The sequence below is a fragment of the Hippopotamus amphibius genome, chromosome 12, assembly GCF_030028045.1.
Source record: "Hippopotamus amphibius kiboko isolate mHipAmp2 chromosome 12, mHipAmp2.hap2, whole genome shotgun sequence".
In the NCBI taxonomy this organism is placed as follows: Eukaryota; Metazoa; Chordata; class Mammalia; order Artiodactyla; family Hippopotamidae; genus Hippopotamus; species Hippopotamus amphibius.
Window position 1 is genome coordinate 27,335,214 of NC_080197.1, and position 14,030 is coordinate 27,349,243.

The window sequence follows — 14,030 nt, forward strand, 5'->3', positions numbered from 1 at the left end:
CAAAGCCTACCAAAGGCCTGCCTAGAAGAAGGGATGGAGGTTTATAACTTTTTTCCTAGTGTAATTACAGATGATTTTTATTTTCTTCTCTATGCTTTTCTCTATTTTCCTTTAAAAAAAAAAAAAAAAACCAAAACAATGAACATGTATTCTATCCTGAGGGGACTAATCAGGGGAAAATAATAAATTAAATAAAACCCATTTATTGTGGACAGTGTGAAAACACAAAAAGACATGCAGAAAAGATAGTAGTCACCAGTCATCTCCCCACCTACAGTAGCGTTGATGAACTTTTTGGTTGCAGAGGGAAGGAGGCAGGTATGGTATGGTATATATACACGGAGGATGTGTGTGTGGCAGTATATGTGCTTATTACCATATTTTAAAAATCAGACTGGGCCCTGCCTCATAACTGGCCTTGCAAACAGATTCCCTCACTTGATATCCTGCAGTGGGCCTTTACCTAGCTCCTAAATACCACGCTGAGTGTGAAGAGGGAAGAACACGCATGGTTCCACATCTTCCCCTCTGGCTCCTCCCACGTAGAGGAGTTCAAGCCCCAGGGCCCCAGAGGGGGCATGCAGGGCCCCAGCCGGGAGAAGGTGGGGGAGAGAATGGAGCGGCTCCTGTGACCAATTTTATATATTGAGATACTGCATGACATTTCTCTTAATGGAGCGGGTCCATTGCTAAAAATCATCCGAGAGCCACTGCTTTAAATTCTACCTTCAGATCAACGTGAGCCCCCTGGAAATCCACATACTTGATATGTAGGCTTTAAAAATCATCTTTTGGGCTTAAGACATGAAATAACTGGCAAGATATGCACCCTCTGAAACTGCTAGAAAAATGCTTCTGAGGATTCTGACACATCACTCATCTTCCACTACATAAAGCCACACCTAATACATCTTTTTTGCTTTTGTTTTCTTTATTTAAAATAACTCAAACCAGGAAGAACAGTGCCTGAGGAGCTAACTAATCCTTAATCTGCTTTGCTCTGGCTGCTAAGGGAGACTCAAAAACATTTTAAATTTTTTAAGTGAAAATCTTTCATTATAAAAGTAATACAGGGAATTCCCTGGTGGTCCAGTGGTTAGGACTTTCACTGCTGTGGTCTGGGTTCGATCCCTGGTCTGGGAAATAAGACCCCATAAGCTGAATAGTGCAGCCTAAATAAATAAATAAATAAAAGTAATACCAGTTCATGGGATGAACTGGGAGATTGGGATTGCCATATATACATTAATATGTATAAAACAGATGATTAATAAGAAAAAAATATCAAATTGTACACTTTAAATATATGCAGTTTATTGTATGTCCATTATATCTCAATAAAATTCTTTTTAAAAGGAAAAAAAAAGTAATGCCAGTTCCCCATTGATAGTTATAAAATACAGATAAGCAAAAAGAAGAAAATTTAAAATGAGTGCACTTCCATTAACCAGTGATAACAACTCACATTTTGATCTACTTTGCACCAGACTTTTTATTCATGTGTACACTTCCAGTACCAATTGTTCTATAACTTAAAAACACTCGTATCTCCCAGTTCATCCACTTACCAGCTACCTGACCTTTAAGCCACAGGACTGACCACACAGAGCATGTGCGAGGGCTCAATCAGAGAAAGCAGCAAAGCACTGAGTACAGTGCCTGGCACATGGCAAATGCTTATCAACAGAACCCTGTACGGTATTCTTATTGTAAAATACATTTGGGTCATTAAATAGTCATCAATTATGCCACTTCAAATAACTACATGACTCACACACATTATGTACTGTACGCTCTTTAACGCATCTCCATCTCCTGTTATTAAATATCTACTTTCCCGTCTCCCCATAAAACCATTCTAAAGGTCATTATTAATGTTTATTGGCCACATGGACAATATGTTTGGACTCTTCTCCTTCCCTCCTGATTTTCTAAATCTCATTCTCTTTTACCTTTTTATTTATTACCTTATTTATTAATTATATTTATTTATTATTTAACTGTTATTATTAATATAGCTGCCCTCAAGTCCCTCTGGAAAGAGTCAGGATACAAACTGGTGTATCCTGGATACAGACTTTACAGACTGGTGCCTAAGGGTTTACATAAACCTAAACTCCAGAAGAGAGAGGAGAGAAACGCGAGAACAATCTTCTCACCCTATATCGAGCCTCTGGACGAATCATCATGGACATTCTTGCATGCTGGCTCAATGGTCTCTTGTATCCCACAGCTGAGACTGGCCGCTTCATCATCTGCTGATTCCTGGAAATGGACTGCGGTGGTCAAAGCCCTGGCTGGAGTGTGTTCCACAGTCCCGGGATCAGTACTGCGGAACCAGCACTCAGAAAACTCTAAGCCTGCTTTAGCTAGAATCTGAAGCAAGAAACTCCCTGGACTGAGGGCTGACATGTAAATGGGGCAGCAGCTGCTTATATTTTCTGCTTGACTTGCTTTCTGATTCAAGTGTGAGCATCACGCATCTTTTAAGCTGTAAGGGCTCTGAGTCACCATCCAGTTCTTAGATAGCAGGCATGAAGCCTAGCTGTCGACACTCCCCACCCCCGCATCCTTGGCAGACATCTCCCATCTTTCCAGCAGGACCCAGACATAGACTGAGAATCTTTCTCCACGTTATCAGACTGACACGTAAGAGAACACCTATGTACTGCCCCTCTCTTGGCCTAGCACGTTTTACTTGACAGCTGGAGGAACTGAAAAGCAGGAACTTGGGAAAGGTCATTAGTTCACTGTGATAAAGTCTCCCAATTCCTAATACCATACTCATCACCAAACTTCTACCTCATGGACTTACGGCAGCCACATAGTCAAAGCTGCAATTGGTTCTAAGTTTAAATGACTCAAACTGTGTTCTTACCATACCCCTCTGGCCAAGTCCAGCTTATCAACATTCTTTCCCCCCCTCCCTGCCTTAAAGTCTACTTAAAGTCAATAGTGACTTACTCCAGTCTGGTTATAGGATGTAATTTCCAATGATCTTCCTCTTCATCAAAGAAGGATCTATTCATAATTTTACTTTTTTCTTCCAGAGGGATGAAGTTTTCTATAATAAGATGCCTGTAAAAGCACACATACACATACATGGGTGAATAGGTGGAGAAAGAATACGAATGGGGTGTTGGCTATCTGGCCCCACGTGAAGTGAGTAACAGATAAGCGTCAAGTCACTCAGCAAACATTTACTGAGCAGGGCCTAGCATCATACAAAGAGCTGCGGTACAGACAGGAATGACATTTGCTCTCTGCCTGAGCTAGAGAAACACTCTTAGGTATGCTGACAGGTTTGTCCTAGGAATATGGAAAGGTCACTTATGCCTAAGGAGTAGCAGCTTGAGGAGGTGAAAGGACTGAAGAGGAAGGCAATGCCAGGGCTATGCCAGAGTGAACATGTGCTAAGTGCTTTGGGAGGGCCACTGGTACTGCTAAGCCAGCTCATTCACTTCCAAAATGCTGCAAAGAGATGAGAAATTAAACGGCATTCCTCCAATCCTATGGATTGTTGCCCAAGGTGGAAAACTCCACATTCTAATCACCAGAACAAAGAGCAGAACAAGATGGACTGCAGTCCCTTAGACCCCTGAGAACGAAGACCATTCCTGAGAAGAGTCTCTGCCTGAGAAGCGCCCAGGGAACATGGCAGACAATGAAACTGGAACCCACTGGGCTGTGTCTCTCCATGGTGATGACGATCTCCCGCTCCCTCTGTGCTCACTCTCTCAAAACCTCAGGATCGAACAGTGCCAAAGGGGTGGTAACATAAGAGACACACAAAACAAACAGCACGGAGGTGTAGGGTGCGATGAGAAACTCATTGTGCCACGGGGTGCTAAGAGGCTGATTCGCTGTTTATTCAAAAGATATTAATACAAGACATAATAATGAAAATGGCTTCCTTGAAGAAAAAAATATTTTGGAGAGATGAAATTTTCTCTTTATCTGATATTTAAGAAACTATTTTTTATAACTTTTTTTTTCTTATTTTAAAGGTCTTATTTATACATTAGAAAATGTGAGAAATACAATTACACACAATTTCACCACCCAGAGATACTCTTTATTATTTTGACATATTTTGTTCTGAACTATTCTCTATGTGTACATGCCTAGAAAGAGGACTGACACATACATTTAATTTTAAGGGCTCCTTTCCAAATTTAAAACTTAATCATTAAAAGAATCTCTTCGAAAAAAGTTCCTCTCTCTTTTTTTTTTTTTGGCCGCGCCTCACGGCATGTGGGATCTTAGTTCCCCAACCAGGGACTGAACCTGTGCCTCCTACAGTGGAAGCATGAAGTTTTAACCACTGGACCACCAGGCAAGTCCCCTGAAAAGTTCCTCTTTAAAGAAAACTTCAAGCAAATGCAGTGGAAGGACTGATATAAAAAAAACATCATTTTGCAAAACCCCTAATGAAATAATGCAACAAAGATCACTGTTGGCCGAACCATTAGCTCAGTGGTTCTCAGTGTGCAACCAGGCTGCACATCAATGGCACTTACAGTATCTTAGCCAAACCTCATGAGAGATCAATGGTTCTCAAAGTGTGTTCACCAAACCAGCAGGAGCAATAGCTGGTACTTGTTGCAAATGAAAATGCTCAGGCCCCACCCTAGACATACCGAATCAGATTCCCCGGGTGTGGGGCCCAGAAATCTGTGTTTAATAAGCCCTTCAGATGATCTGGTGCCTGCTAAAAGTTTAAGGACCACTGCCCTAAACCAATGAAATCAGAATCTCTTGGGGCAAACCCAAGCATCACTATGTTTAAAAACTCCTCAGGTGATTTCAGTGCACAGTCAAGGCTGAGAACCAGTGCTTCAGAGCTCACTTTCAGTTAAAGAGAAGTAAGGGAGATAGAGACATAAGTTAAACGACACCAAGAAGAAGCCGACTGACAAATCCAGAATGTGTGATGTTTCTACAGGCTATCTGTCCCAGCCTTTTCAACAAGTCGACTACAAAAAAAATTTTTTAAAGGGAAAGGGATTGCTCCAGATTAAAATAAGCTTAAAAAACATAATAACCAAATGCAATATGTGGTTCTTATGTAGCTCTTAATATGAATAAACCAAGAAAATCTGAATATGGACAAGGTATAAGATAATACTAAGAAACTCTGTGATGATCTAGATGGGTGGGATGGGGGTGGGTGGGAGGGAGGTCCAAGAGGGAGGAGATATACGTATACATACAGCTGATTCACTTCACTACAGAGCAGAAACTAACACAACATTGTAAAGAAATTATACTCCAATAAAAAAAATTCTGCATGTACATTCAATATATTTCCTCCATCAAATTTTTAAGAATATCAATAAATAAATCTAAACACAAGGAAAAAAATTTGTTAGGTGGAAAGATATCATTATGTACACAAAAATCAATTTTATTTCTTCTGCACTACACTAGCAATAAATATTCTGAAAATAAAATTAAAACAATTCCGGGGCTTCCTAGGTGGTGCAGTGGTTAAGAATCCACCTGCCAATGCAGGGGACACGGGTTTGATCCCTGCTCCAGGAAGATCCCACATGCCGCGGAGCAACTGAGCCCGTGTACCACAACTATTGAGCCTGCGCTTTAGAGCCCATGAGCCACAACTACTGAGCCCATGTGCTGCAACTACTGAAGTCCACATGCCTAGAGCCCGTGCTCCACAACAAGAGAAGCCACGGCAATGAGGAGCCTGCGCACCACAACGAAGAGTAGCCCCCACTCACCGCAACTAAAAGAAAGCCCACGCACAGCAAAAAAGACCCAACACAGCCAATTAAATAAATAAATCAATCATTAAAAACAATTCCATATACAATAGCATCAAAAAATAAAATATGTATAAATCTAACAAAAGAGGTGCAAAGACAGCACTGAAAACTATAAACATTTTTATACAGAAATTAAAGAAGATTTAAATAAATGGAAAGACATCCCATGTTCATGGATCATAATACTTAATACTGTTAAGATGACAATACTCTCCAAATTGATCTACAGAGTCAACACAGTCCCTATCAAAATTCCAACTGGCTTTTCTGCAGAAATTGACAAGCCAATCTTAAAGTTTATATGGAAATGCAAGGGACCCTGAATAGCCACAAAGAGTCTTGAAAAAGAACAATAAAGTTGGAAGACTCACATTTCCTCATTTCAATACTACAAGGCTACAGTAATCAAGACAGTGTGGTACGGGCATAAGAACAGACACACAGCTCAACAGAACAGTACTGAGAATTCAGAAATAAACCCTTACATTTATGGTCAACTGACTTTCAACAAGGGTGCAAAGACAATGAGAGAAGAGCCTTTTCAACAAACGGTGCTGGAACAGCTGGATATCCACATGCAAAAGAATGCATTTGGAACCACACCTCAAACTATACAAAAAATTAACTCAAAACAGAACACAGACCTAAAACTGTAAGACTCTTGGATAACCTAAGAGAATTGAAAACATAAGTCCACAATAAAACTTGTACACAAATGTTCATAGCAGCATTACTCATTATAACTAAAAAGTGGAAACAACCCAAATGTCCATCAACTAATGAATGGATAAAGTGTGGAATAGCCACACAATACCATGTTGCTCAGCCATAAAAAAGAATGAAGTGCTGACACACTACAACATGGGTGACCCCTGAAACCATGTTAATTGAAAGAAACCAGTCACAAAAGACCACATATTGTATAATTCCGTTTATATGAAAGGTCCAGAAGAGGCAAATTTATGGAGACAGAAAGCAGATCAGTAATTATTAGGCTGGGGAGGAGGTAATGAGGAGTGACTGGTAATTGGTACAGGGTTTCTTTGGGCAGGGGTGGGGGGCACACACAGATGTTCTAAAATTAGATTGTGGTGATGATTTTACAACCCGTAAATATATTTTTTTTAAATGACTTGTAGGGGAGTTCCCTGGTGGCCTAGTGGTTAGGATTCCAGGCTTTCACTGCTGCGGCCCAGGTTCAGTCCCTAATCAAGGAACTGAGATCCTGCAAGACATGCGGTGTGGCCAAAAAAAAAAAAATGACTTGTATACTTTAAATAGGTGAATTGTATGGCATGTGAATTATATCTCAATAAATCTTTAAAAAAAAAAAAAGCACTGTGGTCATGAATGTAGGTATATAGGAATTAGATAACATGAGGTACGGTTTGCTTTAAAATATTTTTGTGAAAGATAGAGGACAAAAGATTGTTGATCATGGAATCTGGGTGATGGGTATTTGGGTGTTTATTATACCATTCAGAAAATTCTAGTTAATAAAAGACTCCCTTTTATCAATAGATAGATGCCTTCTTTTTAAAGGCTTCAGGAAGGTAGAATGGAAGGGAACTTGGAGATCATCTGGTGAAGATATTCAGTTAACAGATGGGACCCACAGACAGAAAATAACTTTCTTAGGAATAAACAGAAGACAGACAAGGTGGCAAGAGATGGGCTGGAGAAAAGTAGGCAGGGGCCCTATCCTCAGCAGCATGTTTCTTGCTTAATAAACAACAACCCAGCAAGTGCTAGGGGAGCCCTGGAACGCCCAGAACTTACTTGAGTTTCAGCTCCCGGGTGAGCTCATTCTGTGTCTGCTCCAGCTCCTGCCGCTCCTTGATGTGCTCTTCTTGGAGGTCGTGGATCTCTGCCTTCACTGCCTGAAGCTTGGAGAAGAGCTGGAACCAACAGGAGAAGCAGGTGAGGGGGGCAGCCCTCTAGACAACAGAGTTCTCCCTCTACCCCAAGCTTCAAGGCACCTCTGCCTGGCCATGTTCCTTTCATACCTTTTTGAGTTTCTTGGTCTTGATGTCCACCTCTTGCTGCAATGAGCTGTACGTCTCTTTCAGTTCCAAGGTCTCCTCATCGCGGCTTTCCATCTGTTGCTGGATTTCTCTTTCTCGACGTTTCTGAGCAACATTACAAAACTGATCAGTGCACCTAGAGACAATGTCTATACGAGAATGCGGGGCTGGGTGCTCCAGATCAGGGTCTTCCGCAGGAAGCGGCTGACACACTGCGTTTCCATTCCCTTTGAAGAGTCTGATACAAGAGATATTTGCCCTGTAGCATTAATGCACCTCACCCCACCCTGTTCTCTCCAAAAAGGAATGAAAAGTTACCTGCTCTGCAATTTCTTGCCGTTTCTGCTCCAGGATTTTCTGCTGTTCGTTTGTATGATCTACTATATTTTTTCCTCCAACAAGCAGCTTACTCTCCATGGCCTTTGTGAGAAAAAAGTAGAATCCATCTCATGAGTGGTCTCCCTCAGAACACAGCTCCTCACAGAGAAGCCCAGGAAAGATAAAGAGCTCAGGGCTGAGCCAAAGGGGGTGAACTCCGGGGGGAAAATACACGGTGCCCAGCTGTACCCTTCCCATCACTGGGGCGGGGCTGAGGCAGCTTCCCTGGGGGCTTTATCTCGGAAACACTGAAGATCCAGCTTCCCCAGACATACGTGAATTTCAGCTTTCTTTTATTAAAAAAAAAAAACCTTTTGGTTTGTTTGTACCAAGTGTTTGACCCCACTTAGAACCTATTAGGCACCTCCTATGTGCTAGGTACTGAGGATGCAACTGTGAATACAAATCACAAAGCTGAGAGTCCACTGAGGGCCAGAGACAAACAAGCGGCCTCTCAGCACACGGAGTCAGATCCCATCACGAGGAAAAGACAGAGTCATGAGGGGAGAGGCACACTGGCGGGAGAGAATTCAGGGTTTTGGAGGGAGTCGGGGAAAGCTTCTTGCCTCAAGGAATTAGCTAAGAGAAAAAATTTTTTTCAGAGGGCAGGGTTGGGAGTGGTGATACATGAAGTTGGCCCAGCAATCAGGGTCAGTTCTAAACCCTCCAAGCCCTGTCAAGAGAGACGAAGCTCGACCCTGAGAACCACAGGAACCACTGCCGTGTCCTTTGAGCGTTACGGTACACAATCACATGTGTGTTTTAGAAACCAAACTCCCCTGCGACAGGAAGAATCACTGGAAAAGTGCAGGCTGGGTGGTGGGAGAGCAGACAGGAGGCTGTTTTAAGGGTCCAGGCCTGGGCTAGGGCAGTAGTGGCTGGGGAGAGCAAAGTGGATGGGTCCAGGAGAGCCTGACAAGGCAGGATTCAGAGGCCTAAGGGAGAGGGAGCAGCAGCTAGCAGTGAGAACTCCTCGGGGTCTGGCTAGACTGAGAAACGGCAGGCAGGCGCAGGCTCTGGGTGGCCGTGGGCATCTCCGTGGAAATGTCCAGCAGGCAGAGGCTATCGGCCTGGGATGTTAGGAGACAGCTCTGGGCTGACTCTACAGACTGCAAACCTTCAGCACGTAGATGGTGGCTGAAGCCAGGGCAAGGATGTGCACCTGAAAAGCATGGAATCCAAAAACCCCACAACCTTGCTTTTAAGAAACATATACCCTTGCTGCCATGTTTCGGCAAGCCCTTGGAATTTTCCTCTTCTCTCAGATCGAAGGGGCTAGACTGATTATCAACCACCCCCCAACACACACGCCCTTCCAGCTCTAATATTCTTTTGTCCTGTGATTTTACAGCATCCGGGGATTGAGAAACACAGATATAATGTTATTCTCCCATAAATAAAACATGTAAGAGGTCCAGTGACCTTGGATGATGCTGAGTCTTGCCACATTCGGCTTCTGAGAGTTGCCCAAATACTCCAGGTTGCTTAGAGAGTCTAGGTGGTTCCTGGGCTTGAATAACAGATGTAATCTTAAAAAACAGCATGCAAATCAAACACGGGCACACCCAGTTACACAAGTGCGGGAATGAGGAGGGGTGAAGTGACATAATGGAATCCCATATAGTAAGCCCCTCCCTGGAACACAGTTACCTAATTGTGTTGTATGTGACTCCATTTTCACACCAGGTCTCGAAAGTCCTGGAAAGGACCCCTGCCTCTGAAGTAAAACAGGACCCAGCTCTGTGAAAGGGCTACTATGATGCCACACATAAACCAAGTACAGCTTCATATGGTGGGGGAAGGGGAGGTAAGAAAGAGATCACTTGTCATTTTTAAATTAACAAACGTAGATAAATTTTAGAGTAGAAAGCAAAGTTTGCACAAATTCCATAAGATAGAACTTGAAAGGAATTTTGGCTTGTGGTCAAGCAGTGGTCATCCACAGATTTTCAGAGCTAGCTCTGTGCTCTTCTCTGCCATTAAAGCCCAGAGTCCAGACACCTGATGGAACTGCACACTGTGGCCAGAAAGAATACTCGACACAAGGGGTGCCTCCATGCTCTAGAAGACTACTTAGCCATCGGCACAAGGGGGCTGACTGCAAGGGAGCCTCTGGGGGCGAGGGTGATGGAACTGGTCTATATCTTGCTTAATCAGGGACACTGCATATTAAAACCAGAAGGAGATACCATTGTATATCTACCAGATACACAAAAAGTCAAGTCTGCTAACCACAAGTGTTGGTAAGGATGAGGAACCACCAGGACTCAGACGCTCCTGGTAGAAGCTTCAATTCACGGGGCCACGTTAGAAAGTGACATGTCACTGTCTAATGAAGTTGTTGAAGATACACACACCCTAGGACCTGACGGTGCCAGGCAAGAAACTCACGCACACGTGTTCTCCTGAAGCCCAGTACAAGGAATTCAGGGCCAACAACAACAACAACAACAGAAACAACCCACACTATCAGGAGAATGGAATACCACAGAATTCTCAGTACAATTATAATGAATGAATCACAGCTCCAGGTGTCAATATGGATAAATCTCAGTAATATAACACTTAGCAAATAAAAGTAGATCACAGTAGTGGGATTCCATTTATATAAAACTCAAAAATTATGTGAAACTAAAACTATCTTTTATGTAGAGATATATATACACATTTGGGAAAACTATAAAGGAAAGCTAGGAAAGAATAAACACCAAATGCAAGATAATGGTTACCTCTGTGGGGGCGGGGGCACAAAGAGCTTGTAAAGATGTGGATGTCGTTCTATTTCTTATACGGGGGTGGGGTACATGGGTGTTAGTTTTATTGCTATCAAAGAAAAATTGTTTTTCTTCATCCAGTTCAATTCAACAAATGTTTCCTGGGCACTGGATATCACAAAACCTAAAGAGATGTCATCCTTCACACCATTTTTGTGATAAAACAAAAAGATCTGAAAATAAAAGAACAGGCCTAAGACAGGGTACAGTACCTTGATTTTGGCGCCCAGCATCTCAGCAGCATCCTTTTCCCGCCGCAGATCCTCCATCTTTTTCTCCTTCTCCTTCAGCAGCCTCATCTTCTCCTCTGCAACCAAGCTGTGGTCCTCTACAATGGCCCGCTTCTCGATCTCCAGTTTTTCTTGCTGTTCCCGCCAGTAATCATCTTTATCATCCCCTTCCTCCTCACCCTCTTCTCCTTCCTCCTCCTCCTCTTCCCCACCCCCACCCCCGCCACCACCTTCCCTCCGCTTCTCTCGCCTCTTCCTTCTGCCAATGGACCGTTTTTCTAGCTGGGCCTTGAGCCGAGCAATCTCTTCCTGAAATTCTCGGAGGAGGGCATCCTTAGGGTCCTCATTGACCCTTGGCTTGTTCTTAATGTTTTTGGCACGGTTGGCGTATCTCAGAGTGGTTAGAGTCTCTTCTACATTGTAAGATGCAGGCCCCACGTTGGCCACCATCACAGTTTTAGCATTGCCACCGAGAGAATCTTGGAGGAGCCTGGTAAGCTTTGAGTCCCGGTATGGAATGTGAGTGCTTTTGCCATCCACCAGGGCAGAGATGACGTTACCCAAGGCCGAAAGGGACAGATTGATCTTGGTTGCTTCCTTCAATCTTTCCCCTTGCGCACCGGTCTTGGCCTGCCGTTCGCTGCCGGCAAGATCTACAAGGTTCAATTTCCCTACCCGGATATGGTTTTCGCCATCGAGGCCCACCTCACTGCACTCAATGGTGATGACAAAAATTGCATGCGAACGGGAACTGTGCTCGTTCATGTTGGTAGCACCAACAGAACGGTTCTGGTTCCCCACATTCATCACATGCTCTATCTCCTTCACGCTCTTGGTGACAAAGGAAGACAGGTCTTTCACGTATACTCCAGTGTCAGGCCTCTCCTTGAGCTCAAGCCTTTTGGTCTGATCCTTTGAGAGCAGATCTCGGATCTCCTCCTGGTAGATCTCTAAGTAAGAAGCCCTGACCAGGTACTGTTGATTCTGGGATCGAGAGATATGGGTGAAGATATGATCAAATGAGTTAGGGATGACCCCTCTTTTTTCAGGGTCGCCCCGGACTCCTTCCATCGTGTAGGTTTTCCCAGTCCCAGTCTGTCCATAGGCAAAAATCGTCCCATTGAAACCCTGCAGGACAGAGTCCACCAGCGGTCGGAACGTCTCATCGTAGAGTTCAAACTGCTTGGCATTCCAGTCATAGACAGCATCAAAGGTGAAGGTCTTGGGCATTTCATGGGCCACTCCCTTGGGGTTCTTCACAGACACCTGCCCCAGCTTCACGTCCACATCCACTACCTTGTCATACGAAGCAGCCTTTTCCTTGCCATTCATGGGCCGACAGCGAACCACCACCCGGACTGACTCTGAGCTTTTCAACTTTGACATGATGAGCTCCGACTGGGTCGATCTTAAGGGCTATGAATCCAAAAAAAAAGTCTCAGGATGCTAGGGTCCTAGGAAAAACAAAACAAAAGTAAGCAAGGACAGTACAGTTGTCACTGGGGGCGGCACAACAGCGGACGACACACCCAGGTCACCTTCATCTTGCCAACCTTCTGACAGCCGCACTCAATAACTTTACTACGCTGGACATTTCCTCATGGGATCTTAACCAGCTGCAGTCCACCAATAGTGTTAACTAGCTTGTCCTCCCTTCAACTGATATTTTATCTTATACTACAGGCTGAGGCAGCTGGAAACTTCATAAAAGCCTGGGTAATCTTATATGCTGTGGAACTACTACAACCTCCACAGAGAGCCATTTGGAACTATCTATCTAAATGTAAAATGCATGTCCCTTTTGATCTAGCAGTTGTATTTCTAAGAATTTATCCTACAGATAGAAGGATATCTGTGTTGTGGCATCATTTGTGGTAGCCTTAGATTGCAGATAACCCCAATACCCATCGGGAGGGGACTGATTAAATAAATTTAGTATATTTAATTTATACAGTGGAATCCTGTGCAATTACTAAAAACAATGTGCTACTCTAAATGTAATCCTAAACCAAGATGTTGTTAAGTGAAAAAAGGGAATAAGGAACAGTGTGTATAGTACAGTTTACATATGCATGCTACGGCATCAGAAGTACACATGTAAAAGTGGTAACAGTGGCAGCCTCGGCAGGGGAACTATGGATCCAGAAGACACTCAGAGGTCTAGAGAGAGAAAAAAGACTTTTCGCTGTACACTTGTTTGTACTGTTTGAATTTCCAACCTTGTACTGATAATACTTTTTTCCATTCTAAAATCATCAACAGTGGCTTATGCAAAATGTTTTCAAACAAACAAGGATGTGGGGTAATACATTACACAGAAAGAACTTATTCCAATCAATAAATTTAGGACAATTTGAGTGCAAATAAGAAAACAGATGTTAAGAAATTTTTAAGTAAAAACAAAAAAGAGAACTTAATTTGGTGCTGAAAAACTCAGGAAGCAGAAGAAAGGATGGATCCTTCAGGAAGGGGCGGGGAGCAAGAAGATGAGCGCAAAGAGCTATATACGAGGACCTGAGACTTCCGAAAACCTGTGCAAGGGTTTTTTAAAAACAAGTCATTCACATGGTTCTTGATTCAAAAGGCCCTTTGGTGACAGGTTCCTCTCCTTTACCCAGTTCTCTGCTTACAAGGTGAGTGTTATTAGATTTTTAATCTTCCTGAACTAGTTTATGCATAACAAGCAAATATATATTAATACATACCCTCTCCCTTTTTACACACACGTAGTATATCATACACAGTAATATGCAATGTCCTGCATCTTACTTTTTTTTCATTAAGTAATCTCTCTTGGAGTTTGTTCCCCTCAGTAAATGCAGCTGCCTTATTCTTTGT

General features: G+C 43.1%; 1 protein-coding gene across 5 annotated transcripts in view; it reads right to left on the reverse strand.

Moving 5' to 3' along the window:
- Nucleotides 1-14,030, reverse strand: part of KIF3B (kinesin family member 3B) — a 38,033-nt gene that overhangs the window by 4,348 nt on the left and 19,655 nt on the right. For all 5 annotated transcript variants that reach the window (XM_057703063.1, XM_057703065.1, XM_057703068.1 and 2 more), the window contains 6 exons: nt 11,175-12,646; nt 8,129-8,230; nt 7,793-7,915; nt 7,566-7,684; nt 2,965-3,078; nt 2,160-2,265 (listed from right to left, as the gene is read on the reverse strand). In XM_057703063.1, coding sequence (XP_057559046.1) covers nt 2,160-2,265; nt 2,965-3,078; nt 7,566-7,684; nt 7,793-7,915; nt 8,129-8,230; nt 11,175-12,578 — 1,968 coding nt within the window. In that variant the 5' untranslated portion in view covers nt 12,579-12,646. The remainder of the gene's footprint in view (nt 1-2,159; nt 2,266-2,964; nt 3,079-7,565; nt 7,685-7,792; nt 7,916-8,128; nt 8,231-11,174; nt 12,647-14,030) is intronic.